At 38.7% G+C, this 20,129-nt stretch overlaps 1 protein-coding gene across 28 annotated transcripts in view; it reads right to left on the reverse strand.

Annotated features, from left to right (window-relative positions):
* The window catches only part of LOC129030855 (myomegalin), a 226,010-nt gene that overhangs the window by 32,108 nt on the left and 173,773 nt on the right, over nt 1-20,129 (reverse strand). For 25 of the 28 annotated variants that reach the window (XM_063651409.1, XM_063651410.1, XM_054476702.2 and 22 more), the window contains 3 exons: nt 18,992-19,119; nt 8,627-8,715; nt 2,360-2,592 (listed from right to left, as the gene is read on the reverse strand). In XM_063651409.1, the coding sequence (XP_063507479.1) occupies nt 2,360-2,592; nt 8,627-8,715; nt 18,992-19,119 (450 nt within the window). Of the gene's footprint in view, nt 1-2,359; nt 2,593-6,711; nt 8,346-8,626; nt 8,716-18,991; nt 19,120-20,129 lie in introns of those variants that run through there. The other 3 variants (XM_054476759.2, XM_054476760.2, XM_054476757.2) reach the window with 1 other exon arrangement.

Consider the following 20,129-nt stretch of genomic DNA (forward strand, 5'->3'; position numbering starts at 1 on the left):
GACCTGAGAAATACCAACAGCAGAATCCCATAAGGTGCTTGTTAAAAAAGCTGTAGAGCTAAGGCCTATGAATCCACATTTTACTTACGTTCCACAGGTGATTTTTACATTTTTATTTATTTTTTATTTTTTGAGACAGAGTCTCGCTCTGTCACCTAGGCTGGAGTGCAGTGGTGAGATCTTGGCTCTCTGCAACCTCCACTTCCTGGGTTCAAGCAATTCTGCTGCCTCAGCCTCCCGAGTAGCTGGGACTACAGGCACGCGCCACCACGCCCAGCTAACTTTTGTATTTTTAGCAGCAAAGGGGTTTCACCATGTTGGCCAGGCTGGTCTCGAACTCCTGACCTCAGGTGATCTGCCTGCCTTGGCCTCCCAAAGTGTTGGGATTACAGGCATGAGCCACCATGCCCAGTCCACAGGTGATTCTTAAGCATGCTAAACTGCGAACCCCTGAGCTAGAGGATGCACAGGAAATGGGTAATTCACAACTTGAAGGATCAGCAGTGGGCTATGCACCTAGATTGAATTTCTCAGAATCCAGGAGTCTTGGAACCTAGAGCAGAGCTTGTCTGGTGGTTTCTGGGAGGAAAATAGGACATAGGATACAGACAGACAATCTATGAGATAGTTTCTCAATAAAGAAAAAGGGGATAGGTATTTTACCAAAACTGGGATGTGGAAAGGGGATAAAGAGGTCACATGTGTATATGGAAAAGAATATTTAATATTATGTTCTAACTTCATGTTAAAAAAAAATGATGTTTTTAAATACAAACAAATAAAAGAAAAACTCAACAAAACCTTCTTGAAAGGAAGAACAATGCATTAGATTCTACCTTCTACAGTATCAGTGATTCTGTAGGTTGGGTGGAGGGTTGAACAAATCAGAGTTTCAGGTTAGTAACTCTGAGGACAAAGGAAAATAATCCACAGGGATATCTACAGATGGTTTGATTGTAGGTTCAACAATAGAATCAAAAGAGATGTACTGTTCTTACCCATGACAACTCAATTAAGTTTACACATACCAAAATTTAAGTAAAATAATATCCTTTAAGTAGAACTTAAGGAAAAAGTTATTATGATAATTCAGAGCAAAAGAATCAGTACTTAGGACAATCACAAGAATTTTTTAAAAATTGTTTGACAAAGTATATAGAATAGAAGCAAGGTTTAGATGTTAGAAATTGGGAGCCACAGACTATTATGCAACCTTGAGCAAGTCACTTGAAACTTTCTGGCCTGAGTCTCCTCAGCTATGAAACAAGGACATGAGGCTAGATGCCTAGGCCCTTTTCAAAGTGCTAACATTATTCAGGGAAATTTAAGTGGTATGTAACATGCAGGGAAACAACAGGGCATGATTTAGAAGTTGTACAGCTGTACTTTAAACAGGCAATGATGATTATAGTCCTGGGAGTGAATGAATAAATGGATCAGCCCTACAGTATCAGCATGTTCTCCAAGGAGCTTTTGACAAAAAGCCATCAAAGACAGAGTGGCCAATCTAACCAATCAATGAGCTACCTGATATTTTTGTAAAATTACAAAAGCAGCAGAGATGATTAAAATTGATATTCTATGATTGAAGGACTTATGAGTGACAGCTGAGAGGAGAGGGAGGGGCCTCTACACAAACCCTCCAGCCGGGCATGGTGGCTCACTCCTGTAATCCCAGCACTTTGGGAGGCTGAGGCTGGGGGATCACGAGGTCAGGAGATTGAGACCATCCTGGCTAACACGGTGAAACTCCGTCTCTACTAAAAATACAAAAAAAAAAAAAATTAGATGGGCGTGGTGGCGGGCGCCCGTAGTCCCAGCTACTCTGCAGGCTGAGGCAGGAGAATGGCGTGAACCCGAGAGGCGGAGCTTGCAGTCAGTGAGCCAAGATCTTGCCACCCCACTCCAGCCTGGGCGACAGAGCGAGATTCTATTTCAAAAAAAAAAAAAAAATTCCTCCTCCTTCGTGAACTGTTCTGGTTCTGTATACAGCAGTGAGACATATTAGGTAGCAGGGATTCCTTATATGTTTCGGTCAATTAAAAACAGCAATACTGGTCATGTAACAAGGAGGTTTCCACCATGACTGTCATATGTATGACTGGCAGATGCACAATAATAGTGGACATTGTTATACTGAATTAAGACCAGGATTATTTGAATAACAGAAAGTGATTACCATTAGCCAATATTACTTACTTTTATCTAAAGAATTTGTAGAAATATTAATGCATGGAGCCTGGGATAGGCACCAAGTAGCCCCTTGGCAGCACGGACGCCTTGGCTGCAGCAAGGCGAGGCCCTTGGCTGTGATGCCTCATGACCCACAAGCTCCCCTTCCCTGGGAAGAATGTCCTACCTGATGTGGGACACTGAGGAGAATCCTGCTTCCTCAATTTGAGCCTTTAGCTCCTTCAGTTCCTCCTCAGCTTTCGTCTTCTCTTCTAAGTGCTGGTGGATCTCAGCCCTCAGGTGGAGCATTTCTTCCTGAAGACACCTGTTACTGTCCCCTCCCATTGGAGAAGGAGGGGAAAAAGATGGGTTCTGGGTCTCCAGAGTTGCCAGACTTTTCTCCAAAGCCACCTTGACAAGCTAAAAGAAAATCATGGTTTGAAGAAGTTAGGCCATTAAAGAGGACCCAAGAGAAACATGAGATTGCAAAGGCAGTTTTCAATGAGAACAAAAACAAACAAAAAAAACAGATCTAAAATAAACTCCCTACCCAGAACCTCCTTAGTCAGGCATAAGGGCCCTGGGGACTGGTTTGGGTGGGAGGGACACACCAAATGCACAGGAGGAATTTCCCCATGGAGAAGAGGAGAATCCAGAGATGGTGAGGGAGAAAAGCACATAAGGAATTAAAACAAATGCAAACAAACGAGGTTGAAACAGGACTGGACGGTGTGAATGCGGTGATTCTTCTCCTCCTGAGGAGACAGAGTCCTGCAAGTTTTCTCACAAGTCAGGAAGCTTCATCAGCTCTGCAACACTTGAGTCCTGGATGGCGGGAGATGATGGCTTAAGATATCAGGGCGCAAAGCCTAAGGCCCTGCCTGTAACTCCAACTCCCTCAAGGACAGCTGAGAAGGAGGACTCAGGGCACTGGGGAAACAGTCGGCAGACACAGTTACAGAATTAGAATAAGGTGGAGCTACAGGGAAGACAACAACAACTATTTCATTGGCAGCAGAAGAATCACACTCTGCAGCTACTGGGAGGTGGAGGTGAAGCCACCCTGCCAAGCAGCCAACCTCACTTTTTGGTTATTATCTTTGTGCCGATGCTGCCAGACAAACTCTCTCTACAAATCTCAGCATGTGGAAGAAACAGAGGCAGGAACAACTGCCCAGCACCTTTCTATTTCTTGAGGACACTCTTGAAGTTATTCATCAAGGTTTTAATTAAAGCAGATCTTATGGCTTTTCCTCAAATGGGAACTTGTTAACTTTTAGACTTTGTTATTGTTCATTTTGGGCTTATCTTTGGTCTTTTCCCATGCTCTTAAAAGTGTAGAAATCAAAATCTGAGTATGATAATCTACTTAGCATATGACTAATTACTTTAGTACAAGGAGTTCCTGCCTGTCTGTCCAATATTAATCTTAATACGTCCCAATGTCACATTGGCTTCTTTTTCTTCTCAGTGGCAGCATTTGGAGCTTTTACTTAACTTTGGGTCAACTTTGACCTCTGAATTTTCCACCCCTTCCCCACAGTTGTTGCTGAGTCATGTTGTTTTCTTTTATCTCTACAAATATTGTGACTTGTAATTGTCACTTATAAATTCATTCTGGCTATACTGAATCATTCCCCAATTATCCAAGTCATCCAAATATTTGATGTGCATTTCCACAAATCATGTAGTGGCCCCCTGATTGGGGATAACTTGTAGAATTAATTATATGCTTTATATCTCCATTCAGGTCACCAATACATTGAAGAGAGCAGGGCCCAAAACAGCATATATGGATCAACGATTGACAAAGCTGCTGGGGTTGGTGCAAAGCCAGTGACTTTTGCTATTCCCCATAACAAAGTATGTTCAAATGTAGGTCACAGGTTTGTGGTAGGGTTGATTCACAGTATGCATGTGCAATGGTGTTCAGTAGCATAGCAGTTGAGGTTGTGAAGGCATGTGTACCCAGGTCAAAGAAGAAAGATTCTTAGACAAAGCCACTCAATTCCCAGGCACCCAATCTTACATGGACTTTGTGAGCCTGAGATTTGGCAGGCTCCTGGGAATGTCTGTCTCTAAGACTCTGCTGGCAGGTTTAATCAGGCTGGTGGCCATCTCCATATGTGCCCCCCAGCATTTGTGACAAAATAAAGGAAGGGGGACCAAATAAAACCACTTCTGAAAGCTTATGATCCCATCCCTCATTTAAACTATGTGATGTTCTCATTCTATATAAACTCTTTCCGAGTAACTTAACTAAAACGCACTTTGCCATTAGTCTTGAGTGTGGGCACAGCATTATTCTTTTCTAGGCCTTAAGGGTTCCTTCTGCTTAAAAATAATGTCTAACTTTAATGAAGTTTACCCATTATTAAAGTGCTTTCTGGATATATGTTATCTTGTTCTATTGGTTTCAATATACCTATTTTTCTTTAAAAAGAAAAAATTATGAACCATGAATGTTAACACCAGAAAAACCTTAAGGTACATCTGATCTAATTTCCCACTTTAAAGTGAGAAAATCAAACATTGCCTAGGGATCTGATTTTTCCCTAGGCCAATTTGGGTTTTCATATTTCCATCTCAAAGTGGACTTTCTTTGGCTAACTTTTAAGTTTTAAATGTAAATGCCTGAAAAGTAACTCAGGATCTAGCCTTTTCATTAGTTTTGATCATGTATGAAAGCAAATATTTCTTTCCCCCAAATGAAACCCCAGGGCTTCCAGTATTGGTAGTGATAGTGTGAATCCATTAGGTCTATTTTTAATTATATCTCTTATTGTTTTTTTTCCCACATTTCCTAACTCACTTGTGATATTGCTTCATATAATTCAACTTTTTGTGTGCTGGGTTCCCATTTGCCCCACAAAGGCCTCTGTGCAAATCTGATATCCTGTTTGAATGACATTGTTTTGCTTTTATCCTATTGCTTCGTATCTGTCACAATGTTAAGTCAGTTCTCAACATTAAGGCATTAAAAATGAGCTTTTCTCAAATGCTCAGCATCACTAATCATTAGGGAAATGTAAATTAAAACCATAATATCATCTCACACCTGTTAGAGTGGCATTTATCAAAAAGGTGAATGATGTGTTAGAGATAACGCAGAGAAAAGGGAACACACATATTGTGAATAGGTATGTAAATTAGTACAGCTGGTGTGGAAAACAGTATGGAGTTTCCTCAAAAACCTAAAAATATAATCTACCCTATGATCCAGTAATCCCATTTCTGGGTATATATCCAAAGGAACTGAAACGAATATGTTAAAGGTATATCTGCACTCTCATGTTCATTACAGCATTATTCATAATTTAAGTCAAGATGTAGAGCCAACCTAGGTCCATCAGTAGATAAATGGGTAAAGAAAATGTGGCAGATAATACACAATGGAATACTATTTAAACTTAAAATGTTGGGGGAGAGGTCCTGTCATTTGTGACAACATGAATGAATCTGAAGGTCATTATGCTTAGTGAAATAAGCCAGGCACACATATCACATAAGCTCACCTATATGTGGAATCTAATAAAGTTGAACTCATAGAAGCAAAGAGTAGAATGGTGGTTACTAGAGGCTGGTGGAGTGGGGAGGGAGAGTAGGGGGAATTGTTGATCAAAAGTATTGACAAAAAGAATAGGTCTTAAGATATATTGCATAACAGGGTGACTATAGCCAATAAAATGTATATTTCAAAATAAGAGTAAATTTCCAATGTTTCATCATCAAAAATGATAGGTAGGCAAGTTGATGAATATGTAATTAGCTTGGTTTAATCATTCCATATTGTGTGTATATATATATGTGTGTGTGTGTATATATATATGTATATATATAATCATATACCCCATAAATGTATACAATTACGATTTGTCAATCAAAAATAACTATTTTTTTAAAATAGCTTTTTTCAAGTTTATCACCCTTTGTCTACTAACGTCTGTTCTTCATATTTGAATCTTGATTTTTTTTCTTTAAGAGGTGGGGGTCTCATTATGTTGCCCAGGCTGGCCCTGAACTCCTGGGCTCAAGAGATTCTCTTGCCTCAGCCTCCTGAGTAGCTGCAACTATAGATGCACACTACCTGGGCTTGAATCTTTATTCTTGATTAACTTTTTCTCCATTACAAAACTTCACATAAAAAATGCAATGGTTGATTACTCTAGTTTCTTTCACAGCAATTTCATAGGTATTTATTATAGATCTTACATCTGCTTGAGAATAGAATTTTGTGGGAGATAATCTAGGGAAAATTACTATCATGGCCAGACTTGAGGCTTCCTGAGGTGGCTGAGTCCAAAACGTAAGGAGGAAGCAACTTGCATTGGCCAAAAGGTGATTCTCACCTTGGAAGAAAGACAAGGTGGAATGTGTCTGTTAGGGAAAGTGTATGAATGCTTGGAGTAGGAAGGGAGCTTGGTGTCAAGCAAAAGTTTACCTTCCAAGGACATAACAAGGAGAAGCTCAAAATCTACCTTAAGGGACCATTTTCCTGGAAACAAGCAAACAAATTTTGAGAATCTGGACACGAAACAGTTATGGCAAAGTAAGCTTTATTTAATTGGTAGCAGGAGAGTCACAACTTCAAACTCCAGAAAAGATGAAGTAAATTTGCAATGATTTCATACACCAAGATTCCTCCTACCCAAAGCTGAAGATGTATTTTCAAGGAAAGGTGATAGAAAGAAAAATGGTGCTTACCCAAGAGATTCTTCCATCCAGCAGGCATATACTTTGTCTATCATGAGTCAAGCCCTGATCCAAAGGCTTGTTAACTCATAATTACACTAAGCATCTTTCCTATGCCAAGTAATGTGGCAAGTATTGTGAGGGAAATACAAATGCCCTAATATAAAAAGTTCATTCCAGGGTGGGCTGACCTTCTCAAAATGGGGTCTGGTCAGATTCTCCATGCTAGGCTACAGGAAAGAAGGCTGAAGAAGAAGCAACTTTACAAATCAGTTTGCCTACAATTGAGAATTAGAGCAAATGACTTGCAATATCAGGAGTACTTCAGACCATATCAATCAGAATCTGACTGTCTTCATATCTGTGTCTCCTGTTCATTTATTCTGAAGTTAATCCTGTCCCACAGTCATCATAACCATCAGTGACCAGCCAACCTCCCAATCTAGCTGTCTTAGAGTAGACATTTGTTTATCCTGAAGGTCCCTCTTTCTCACCCAAGATCCTCAATGAAATCAGAGAGTGAGGACAGAGGGATCTGTCTGGAGGGACAGAGGTGCATGTAATTAAAGTCATAATCATCGGTAAGGAGGACTCAGGAGAAGCTGTTCAAGCAAAAGGAAAAGTGGAGCTCATGCAAGCACTCAAGGGAGCAGGGAAGGTCAGGTACAGCTATAGCAACAAGAAGGTGATCCTATTATAAGAAGGTGATCCTACTACTATAAAGAAACTGTTGAGAATATGACGTATCCCAGACAACTACTCATGTCCCCAAGTGCCAAATCCCAAAATATTTGAGGATGCTTATTTGGGCTCTTCTTATTGGTTGATTCGATGTCTCTTCTTTTTCTTATGCAGAAGACATACAGGCAGATCCAGAAAGCCTCATTTCTTGTTTAGTTTTCCTAATAGCCCCAAGAAAGCTATCACTGGAAAGTCCAGCTGCTTGTGCAGGATATCTACCAATGATTCACTTTCTCCTTAAGAATCATAGGCACAGTCCATCTAGGAGATGAGATTGCTAAATGGCATAGACAAAGTGGAGACATTATAGGAGTTCCAGTGAGTGCTTGTGGGATCACTATTGGTGACTTCATCTCTGAAGTCCAGATTATTCACTCTTGTAACATGCTAGTTACATCTTCACTGATGGTGGGTGGAAACAATGTTTCAGCCTCAAGTTCTTAGGTTTGACAGGGGATTGCTGTTGAAGTACCATCTGCTGATCACTGAGTCACCATGACCTCAGTGGTTTGTCAGGTTGCATAAGGTTCTCTTTGTATAATGAGATTTCACTGAGAAAGATTCTTGCTTTGGAAGCATTCCAATCTTCTTGGAGTTTCTTCCCAAGCAGGTCCTCCGCCCTGCCACCTCCCCGAGCAGCCCTTCGATGACTCCCTGTCTTCTGTGGTGCGTTTCAGTACAAAAAGCCCAAGGGGAATGTGTCCATTGTCTTGCAAGTAAAAATTCTTCTGAAGCTATAGCTACAGAGAATAAATAGGGGCAAAGGTGGGTAGGAGGGGGAAGGAAGCAGAAAAAAGAGATACAATACAAACCAAAGGGTGGATTGGAGAGAAAAATGGAGTGAAGATATGGGTTGGAAAGGCAGCTGGGAAGTTCAAGGAGAACAGGAAGATGACTGAGAAGTGGTTTATATAAAAAGATATCTTCTCACTAAGTCCACAAGGGCTGCAGGAGACTATCAGACCTCAGAAGGGCTGTGTGCCGTCCACCCTGGAAGTCCCAGACCCTGACTCTGACTTACTTGCTGGTGACTATGGTGTGCGGCCTCCTCCTCAATACTGTCAGTAAACTCAGTGCTTGCATCTTCGGTGTCATCCCCTGCAGCTGCACCTGGAAATAAGTCCAGAAAAGAAAAGTGATTCCCTTCACAGATGGCTTCCAGACAGCAGGTTAAATAATACTCTTTTTGCCAGCTGCCTCTGATTTCTTCCTTTCTCCATATACATGTGGAAGAAATTCTCCCTAGCCAGCAGGGCTGGCAAGAAAAATAGAACTTTTTGTATCACGGACACTTTCTTACTCATACTCAAGCCTGAGCCTCACAACATAAGCTGACTTTGCCTGCACAGACCCATTTCTATGGAGCCGACTGTCAGATGCACTGGTTACCCCACTCGAATGTCAAGAAAGCCTGAATTATTCCCCACTGCCTGGCTACATAAAAACTTTCTCTTCCATAACATGAGTCCAACATGCCTAACCCTTTCCCCACCACTGAGTGCCTGGAGATTAGAGCTGCCCTGAATCTCTCAGAGGTATCTATTGTTGGGATCAGTTGTGCATAGGGTGACAATCTCTCTGAGGAACTTCCCTCTGGGGGTCCTGTGTCCTAGTAAGGTTCAGGTCTAGTCAAGATTCAAGACACCCAACGATTCAGTTGTTCCCTAATTTCTTCCTCTAACCTCCCTTCCTCCTCACCTCTCTCAAACTCTTATTTTGTGCAGACACCCTTTGCCTGAAGGGTTTCTTGCACTGCTTTATCCACATAGGATTTAACCCATCCTTTCATTCTCCAGAGATGGACATAGCCACTCTAGGGCCCAAACATCTACACCTTACTCTAAGGTACAAGTAGCTGCAGTCTGTGGTATGGGCAAAGGTCTAAGGCAGCACTGACCAAGAGGACTTTCTGCAATGACAGCAATGTTCTGTGCCAGTGTTGCCCAGTACAGTGGACACAGTCATATATGGCTGTTGAGCTTTGAAATGTGGGTAGTATGGCCCACATTTCAAAGCACTGAATCTTAAATTTTATTTAAATTTACTTATATTTAAATGACTACATGTGGCTAGTGGATACCCTATTGGACAGCACAAATCTAGGGTGTGTCTTCCTCCTTATATTGATTAAAATTAAGACTGTTCATACATTTTAAGACCAAGAGCTATGTTTTATATTACTGCATTTTTCGGGAAGTGTAGAAATTTATTATGGTTAATTTGTCAAAGAAAATCTACTGTGACACTCACTGTGTCTTATAGAACCTCCCCAACTTAAAGAATCTTGAAATCTTGTTTTGATCCTAGCCTCGGCAACCAACCAGTTACAACTCCACTTCTGACCACTGATTAACTTGGACCTCTAAGAGATTAGGTGGTGAGTCCAAGGTTATACAACTAGCCCTCACTAGAGCTGCGCCAGTAAGTCGAGACCCCGGACTCTTAGAAGCCACTCACTTTTTCTTCTGGTGACAAATCAGATCTTTATCTTTGCTTCTTCCTCGAAGACCAAAGAACCTTCTGTTGAGTTCAGACATCCAGGCATGAAAGGCTCTGCTTGAATCATGAGCATTCACTACCCAGTGCAGATAAGGTAAGCAGGGGCAGTTCACATCTACATATTTGCAATGGCCCAGGCTGATCTCATGGAGTGCTAAGAGGTAGTAAGTATGCTGTGATAACAGCTTAGGTTTCCTCATCTACACCATGAACTTTATGTTAACTTTGGATCAAGGAAGGGTCCTGTTCAGTGAAGCCTCTACCACCTCTACCACTTAGCATCTTTAGAGGTCTGTGGCAGACAGTGTACAAGAGTTATTTCCAATACTTACTCATTCAAACCAACCCCAGAAACCATCTCACTCAGGATACTAGCTGAGTAGAGGTGTATGGACACATTCCCTAATCTTTGGCTGCTTTAAAAACTTACTGAACCCAGGATGCTAATTTATCTAGGACACCCACATCATGTTATGCTTACTTTGGAAAATCTTTCCCTGTACAACAGTAGCGATCACAATCTTTTATGTTTTTCCAGCAAAGGAAATGAATTGTCTCATTCAGCGACAGAAAACAGACTGTTCACATTGTTTCTCTTTTGAATGTGGGGCTAGAGAAGGATCCTGTAGTTGAAGAAAGCTCAGCTCTATGAGGTCAGGATCCTCATCCCCTACCATTGTTGCTGGGTTGTGGAGTCAGGCTGGGCCCACATCCCAGGACCATTCCTGCCAGGTTCCAGAAGCGAGAATTGGAAAGGGTGACTATCACTGGTCTTGAAGGTTTTTATCTGACACTTTCTGCCCTCCAGTTATCTTGACAGCCTTTCTGGTGCCATGTCTGCATTCTTGGATAATGATCCATCTTATTTCACTTAAGAGCAGGATGCTATGGTTCTGGCTTCATAAGGAATTCGATGGAGACAAATAAATGCTCATCTCATCTCGACACTCTACTACACAGGGGTTTTGTTTCTTCCCCTTCTTTCTTTTTTAAGCTAGCTCACAGTCTTCTTTCATTACGGCAGCTTTAAGGGTTGCTCAGCCTTTTACCAATTTGAATTAAAATGCTGAAACTTTTTCTCCCATGTTTGAGGGGTAAAGCTAAAAAATTTGTAGAAAATATGGGAATAAAAGAGTAAGTTATCTCATACAAGGTCCTGTATATAAGTTTACATTAGACATCTTTTACCATTTTCCATTTTTTTAAATAAATGAGAGAACTTCTCTTGTGTGGGTGATACCCTTTTCTAAACTTTTACTGCACAACGAAACACTATCTTCAGAACTAAATTGGAATACTTTGAATTTCTAATTTAAGGTACCTATGATTTTATATTGATGACTCTTCTTATTTTTTGATAAAATATAAAATAGTCTGCCGCCTTTAGATTCTCTGGGAGCTAAGAATCTGTTCATTTAACTTGCTTCTTCGAGATTAAGTTTTACATGTTAGACTGGCAATTTTATAAAAAACTTTTATTTGAGGCTTCAATAAAAGTTCTCAACTTGTGGTTCCTGAAAGTTTCTAGGCTTTGAACAATACAAAATGGAGGTGATACCAAGATGTCCCTTATTTAGATTTAGAAAAGTATTTTCTATCAGCTATCTAATTCTACAAAGTACACAAAAATAAACCTCTAAAACATAAGACCATAAAATCCTTGGGTGAAAATGTAAGCACTATGCAAATATAAGGTATTCTTATCACTGAGGCAAAAATTCATACTTTTGTAGAACTTTTTAAATTGAGTATGGCATAATAATTAAGAACAAGAACTATGGAGATAGACTGTCTATATTTGAATTGTGCTATTTTCGTTAGTTATGTCACCTTAGGCAAGTCATAACCTTTCCATAACTAAGTTTCTTCATTTAATAACTAGGGTTAAGAGTATTATCCACTCCATACTGTTGTGAACTTTAAAGGGTTTGCTGATTTTGAAGTGCTTAGAACAGTGTTTGGTACACAGTGTGTACTCAATAAATACCATCCTTAAACAATATTATTGTTATTGTAAGTAAACTGAAGTAGTCCATGGGCTTATAAGTTGAAGACTGAGAAAGCTGAAGGCCACAGAACCTAAATATCATCGCAGAAGAAGTTTTATACTTGATATTACTATCTGAATGATCTTGATTGATTCTACCTGCACTTCTTCATTTCTGAATACTTGTTTCCCCAGCAGGAGGCTTGAAATGACACTCTTTGCTCTCCACCTCACAGGACATTGAAAAAGTAAGTAGTGACAACTCTTTGGTTGAACTCTTTGGAATAGGTGCCTTACAAAAAGGATTAATCATCATTAAATGATAACTGTCTTAAAACTCCAACATGCATAAATAAGTTTAGGGGAAACTTCATGACCTCTTTTTTCGTTTTATTTTGCTTTAGAAATGAGGTCTCATTATGTTGCCTAGGCTGGTCTTGAACTGCTGGGCTCAAGGGATCTTCCCACCTCAGCCTCCAAGTAACTGTGACTACAGGTGCATGCCACCACACCTGGCTCATGACATGTTCTTTAGTAACGAGTCCAAATTGGGTGGAGTCAAGACCATTTCCCCCAAATTCTACTCTGTAGTCATTATTATCTTCCTTTAAGCCATTAATATGGGATCAACAGAAAAGGAGTGATGTTTTTCCATATAGTTACTTAGAACATAGCAAGAGATCATATTTTATTAATTTTAAAAGGTGATCTGAAGAACTAAAACTTTAAGCATGAATAAGTCGGCAGTGCCAAGTGTTCTTTCCTTCAGTACTGGACCCTTGTGTCCAATACTCTCAGCCCCATTTCACTCTGACTCCCAGGTACTTTGCCATGCATTCATTACAAGAATGCTCACATTTTCATGTCATGAACCAACTATTGCTGACTTTAATGTTATGGTGCTGTACGAGAGAATCAAGGAAAAGAGGCCTCCTATCAAACTACAATTTCACCTGTACACATTCCCTTCAGGATCATAAGAAAATTAAGATTCCATATAGTCCTCCATAGTTTCTGCTAAGAAATAGAATTCTCTATCTAGACAGATTCTGATCGTGGAACACAAGTGGTAGAAAACTGCTGTCTGCAGTCAAACCCCTTTATGGCGTATCTTTGTCTTTAAATTGCAACATCTCTTAAGTAGCCTTAGGGCTTTCCAGCTCACATGTTTCAGAAAGTAGCTGTTTTAAGTGACTTGAAAAGGCCAAATCATAATCTAAAACACTTTTGGGGGTATGAAATCCCACTAAAATTCTGGAAAGAGTTTCTACTTCTCCAAAAGGGTAATGATTCAATACAACTACAGTCTTCCATCCTTAGGCTAACCAAGGCACATGTAAATTACGACTCCAGGGCAGACCAGGAGATATGACCACTGCACCTATTTTGTGATGCCATAATTCTGTAATGTCAATAAATTCTTCCTGTTTACGATCTCTTTTTTTCTTCAAAGAACACGAGAAACAGGCTTTTCTAGGAACGTTTAGAGACAGCACTACCCACCACAGTTGGCTCCTCAAACCTCTGTTGTGCTTTCTGCTATTCTCCTACAGCAAAGAAAGCAAGGAAGGGTTTTTAAGGTAAAGTAGCCTATGTCACATTTCTGGGGAAAGTATAACACTGTTTCTTTAGTCTCACTTCTTCGAGAGGAGAAAAATTCGAGTTTCTTCTTCCTTTAGTTAAAGACTCATTCTACGAGCCTTGCTTTGACTTGGAATTTAGTAAATAATCAATAGACTGATTCTCCCATAAGGAAAAAAAAGATACAAGCTTTCTCTACTTCTTTTTTTTATAAATATCTTAAGAATAAAACCAAATAGTTTCTGTTGGCCTTTGATAATTTTATTGGATCAGTAACAATTTTTTGTGTTTCAACTAAGATAGCTAAAATTCTAACACTTATATATAAAAATTACACTCCATTTTAGCACAAATGTTAACACAAATTAACAGCACAGTGCCATGAAGAAATGAAAAATATACAGCTTATTTTGGTGGGGAAATGGTCCTGGAAATAATGTAATGCCAAGTTTCTGATCATTTAACATATCACTCACCTCCTTCTTCATCTGATGTTATGAACCACTTTATTTATTTATTTATTTATTTATTTATTTATTTATTTATTTAAGACAGAGTTTCACTCTTGTTGCCCAGGCTGGAGTGCAATGGCATGATCTCGGCTCACTGCAACCTCCACCTCCCAGGTTCAAGCGTGAAGTTATGAATCACTTTAATTCTTCTTAACAACCCACAAAATTTTAAGTGAAAACTAATAAGACTTCATGGCCACAGATAGAAACTCATAATTTATAAAACATGCTGGTATAAACGCATGCCTACAAAGGTTATAGATTGAGAAAGAGGTCAATATCTTGGAGCTATGACTTTGATTATTGTAAAAAGAAGCACTACATATTTATGTTATATACTAAAAGTAAACCTACAAGGAAGCCAATTTGGTTTATGTACTTAAAACCCCTATTCTTCATATTATTTTAAATACAACATTTTCTGATGTTGCTGAACTTTCTATTTTACCCTTCCAGTTTTAGTAACAGGAAAACAGCATGATAAAGATTTTTACTTCTGGAATTTCACTTTAAACAAAAAAAAGGGAGAGTAACACAAAAATAATCAGTATGTCACTTAATTATTCTTATTTGAAAACTGGTAGAATTAGTATTGTCAGGACCACAGTTTTGTGTTTCCTTCCATTTCCCATTCTTTGTTGGAGGCAAATTACAAAGCTATTCTTTATTTAGAAAATTCATCTTGGCCCAGGTGAGAACAGGGAGAAGTTGAAGACTTACCTTCTGTTAACACTTAGATTACTTAAAAGCAACAGGCTTGTTATTTGATCATAATAAAATGTTTTAACAAAGCTACCGGTGCAAAGGGTGAGAAGGTGGCTTAAATCCACATTCTAAAACACATTATAACTGAAATAACTGAAATATACACTATATAAAAAACATTATAACTGAAATACACAGAAATCACTCCAATACATTATCCTACTGACTCATTCCTTCTGTTTATTACTGTATTGCCACATTGGAGTTCCATATTTCCAGCTATTCTTTCTACGGTACAAATGGTTCCACACTACCAAAGAGAAAAGAAAAGCTCACTGAGCTTTAACCCTGAGAGAATTGAGAGAAAATACTCTGTGCTGGTATCTCACAGGATATACCTGGAAAAGAAAACTAATTTCATTTGTTCTATCTCTAGTCCAATTTCTACAAGGTAAAATGGAAAACTCACTTTAAGTGTGTGGGTTACTAATATTTCTTCCTAACTTCACAGTAAGTTTGTCACCTTTCCTTGCAGGATACTGACTGTAAACCTGCAGAATGCTACATAATACCCTATTTGAAAACGCCACTTGAGCTTTGCAGGGATGCCAAATGTCAAGATTTTGTGACTGTTTTATATAAAAAGACCATGAAACGAGAAAACAAGTTTATCCTATCAATGGGAACTAGAGTTTTCTAATACTACCTCAAGAAAAGCAAAGGTATTATTGTTCTGTCTAAGGCTTACAGTCCAAAGGAAAGTGACTTTAGGTAGCTCAGTCAACCTTTATTTCTCAACGAAAAGGACAATTTTCAGTATAATGTGATCTGCTACTCCTTTCCACAATCAGAAGACTCCAGATCCAACTGGAAGATCAACATAGAGAGAACTGAAATCAGTTTTCTTGAACAGTTTTTGAAGCCATGAGCCAAACATCTCATGACCCAGACACTGAATTAGGAGGATGAATGAGCATAAAGTGATAGGTTTTTTATGTACATCGGCCACAGAGTTTACTTATGTATAAACTGTGTAAATAGAATATACTAAAGAACCCTCAAGGAAACTAATTCTTATGATTAGGAACTCATATCCTCTACAGGTTAAGATTTTCTGGATCCTTAATAGATCTCTTGCTATATATAATGTAATAGAAACATCTTTTAAAAATATAAATAAGGAAAAATGTATTTCCTCTAAGAAGCAAAAGTCCTGAAAAAATTACTGCTGTCCACAACTGAATGAAGAGAAGAGGGTGTGGAGAAGGTTGGGTGACAGATAAGAGTACACACTATCACAGGAAAAGGCTGACCTACTAACATAGTCCAATAATGTCTTTTCAAAAAAGTTATAACTTGGCTATCTAAAAAGAGAACATCAGATGAATGTTGATTTATACTAGGTACTAATAATCATCAAATTTTCAATACTATAAACTTTCAATAGAAAAGAGTTTAGGGACAATTTCTAAGGACATTTATTTCACTCATTAAATAAGTCCTCTTGGAGGTTCAACTCTATACTTCTAAAACCTACAGACTTCATCTACCCTGAACTCTTACAACCATTACTCTGCATTATTTGTTATTATTCAAAAGGGAAACATGAGAAAAACAAAATCTATCATATGGATTTTTTTCTCAATTTAAGTTCTATGCTTCCAATTAAGCATGGCCTAAGTAAAAATTTACTTCATTATTTTTATTTGAAGATTATTTTTACTCAAGCACAAGGTTCTATAAGCACACGATGCTTTATTTAAAATTACTGTCATATTGAAAAATGACTGTCAAAGGTAAAATAATCCAGTATGAGAGTCTGTGCTCCTGTAGAGAAAATGGAATATTATATCATGCTAAATATTATTAAATGATGTGTCCAACCACAGCATGATCTCTGTGTGGATTATAAAATTTATCAGACTCATGCTCTCTAATCGGATGCCAAATTATCACACAAAGTTGTTAGACCAGCAAGCTCTCTCCAGATAACACTGTTTGCAAGCCTCATTCCAGCTATCTAGATCCAAAAAAGTTAGTACCATATTTTAGTCAAATTTATGACATTAAGATCAGACTTCTAATTTATCCTGCTATCAATCTACTCTTGCTGGAGGTTGACAGAAGTAGGAGTGATTATTAACATAAACTGTAATCCCTATGAGCCATTAGAAACGAAGAATCACCCAGAGCTGAATCTTACTAGCAGACTCAGAAGGCTTCCTTGGTCTATTAGTAAAATTAAGGAAAGACGTTCCCTAAATGCCTTGTTGTAACGATGACAAACTAGTCTTTGATGGGTTGACATTTCTACAGCTCCATTACCTTCCTCTTTACTTCTGGAAAGTTACAAAAAATTTTGTGCAAGAAAGGGTCTCTTAAAATTGGGAGACTAAGAAAAGTGGATGGATCTGCCTACACTTCCTATCTCCTTCCTTAAATGACTCCTTTTTCCTCAAAAGCCACTGAAACTGAAATGACAGATCCATCAAGAGTAAGGCTTATGGCTATCAATCTTTTGCAAATGACTTAATCGGAAGATTCCAGAGCGCTTCCCCAGTAGAACATTTTCTCCCTGTCCACTCTAGTTTGACTGATGCTCTATCTGTTATAGACACAGCTAAAGTTACAGAAACAGATGAAATTTAGAATGTAATACAAGCCATGTCAACATGTGAAAGAAATAAAGTGTCAAGTTAAAAAAAAAAGAAGGAAAAAAAATCACTGTGCCCCACTTAGTTTAGAAAGGGTATTCAGTCACATTTACTGTGCTAGAAAACCTCAATCCCTGTTCCCAAGTTCCATATTTAAAGGAACTGAAACCTCAGCTTCTAACCTAGGAAACTTCCAACCAGAGGAAATGAAAACAAATTCATGATGTTGATCTCACAAAGCTGCAAAGCAATCTTGGTTACTTTTCACACTCTTGACATTCAAGACATCAGAAATACAATCTCCGGTGCCCCTCTCCTTATACCTGTCATGTTGCCACAAGAAAGCATTGAGACAATGATTAAAACTATAAACATACATCTGTAACATTTCTTTCTAAACTATTCTAGCACTTCAAAGCCTGAAGCCTATTACTTTTATATGGAGAAATGTATACATACTAAATAGTGAAAAACATAGGACCCTATCTAGTGCCACAAATGGAAGAAGCAATACCCTCTTCTGGCTATAATGAGTTATTTGGTTAAACACTGAATGTAAAGAGGGATACTACATTTGAAATTGTAAACAGAGAATTCTGACTCTGGAAGACCATTCTAGAAGTCATGTTCTGACTAAATAGCATGACCTTGGTTTAAAGAAACCTAAAGGAATCAGTAAAGAACAAATTTTAAGTAGAATCTAATCTGTACCTAATCTAATTTCACTTGTGTACAACAGTCAACTCTGAGACAGTATTGGAGATAAAAGTTGACTATGATCACTTTCATAGTTCTTGCCTCTGTTCTTTAACTTGGCCTTCCCAATACTTGCAGTCTACTATTACAAGACTACTCTCCTGGTTTTGATTACCTTCTGATAAGGATTATATCACTTTTGCAAAGTCATTCTTATAGACTCTCAATCTCTTTCCCGCTCTCTCATCTTAAAACTTGTATGCTTTTGATTTAAAAAATGCTCTCACTCAAAGAGGAGTTGACTGAATGGCAAAAATAATACACACACATGCATTTGTGATATGATATGGAACATATGAAATGGATTGTGAAAGTGGGGGAAGAATAAACTTTATTGGCCCACAGAAGGGATGAGGGAATGAGAAGGGCTAGGGATAAGAATGAATAAAAGTGAAAAAACTAAAACAGAATGATTTAAAATGTGCAAATACACTTTGCAACCTCCACCATTCAATTTAGGGATTGATATGTATGTACAGTGAGATCCATGTAGGCTAAAGTGAGTTTCACTTTGTAGTTGATGCTACTTGTACCAGTTCTATCATTAGTAAGTCACCGTTTAATTCTGCCAAAATCAGACAAGGATCTTTCTGGTTAGTGCAAACAAGGTTTTCCATCCTGGGCTGCAGTCTGACCCGCCAGTGCTCAGTAGGCATGCTTGTGATGAATTCGCACACTTTCCAGTTCCCCACCTCCAATGGCGGCCAGGGTCTCCAGCCTGTTTAAGCGCTCCAAGCTTCTTCCAAGAACTTCTTCTAGCCGACTGCGTAACACCTGAGCCCCTTCCAGTTCCACCTGCAGAGTTCGGTCTCTCTCAGAGCTGATTAAACATGCCACATGGAAGGAAAATGGATTAGCCATCAACTGTAGTGAGTCCACATTTGTTTCCAAAGAACCATCAATACCACTTTGAGCCACACGACTTTGTAAAGTAATTGTTCTCCAGGACACAATAAATGAATGTAGTCTTTGTGTACAAGGCATTTGTGTTCACTGCTGACAGATTAGTAAGGACTGTTCCTTTTTTTAAAAGCTTGCCCCTTATGCTAGATTCTGGGCCAATTTCACATAAAATTACAGCTCCTAAGACTTATCTCACACCCCTATAGCCCAAACAAGAGAAATTTCATTAGTTGACTAAAAGCTTTTGTTTCTGAAAAACTAAAACCCAGGACAAACTAAATATAAACTGGAGCAAGACTGAGCCAAGTAGAACCACTACTGAAGATATTTCTTTTCTCATTTGTTACCAAACTTGACAGTGGGATGGTGTGCTCAAAAGGAATCTGGTTCATAAAAACTAAAGCTCCAGAGGTTCTTTAAAAAGTAACACAATCAACTGGTCCTATCATACCTTTCCTCTGCCTTCATTTTCCTGGTAGAAAGAAAACATTTTTAAAGTCCAACAATAAATTACAAGAAACTGAATAGCAATAATAATAATAATAATAATAATTGAAAAAGAGTAAAAGGGGCTAGTAGGGAAGGCAAAATGAGAAAAAAAAAAATGAAGAGAATATAAAATGATCCAGAGAGGTATCATATATGTGACCAAAAATTAAGAGGTAGAAGAAAACTATATTCATCATGATAGCTATCGGTGGTCCCAGGATGATATTAGCCATCCCGATTAATATATTTTCTTCGATGATATTAAATGAATATCAGTGCCCATTACAGCCTTACTCTTTTTCTCTCTTTTTTTTTTTTTTTTTTGAGACGGAGTCTCGCTCTGTCGCCCAGGATGGAGTGCAGTGGTGCGAACTCGGCTCACTGCAACCTCTGCCTCCCGGGTTCAAGTGATTCTCCTGCCTCAGCCTCCCAAGTAGC

Source organism: Pongo pygmaeus, chromosome 1, assembly GCF_028885625.2.
Source record: "Pongo pygmaeus isolate AG05252 chromosome 1, NHGRI_mPonPyg2-v2.0_pri, whole genome shotgun sequence".
NCBI lineage: Eukaryota > Metazoa > Chordata > Mammalia > Primates > Hominidae > Pongo > Pongo pygmaeus.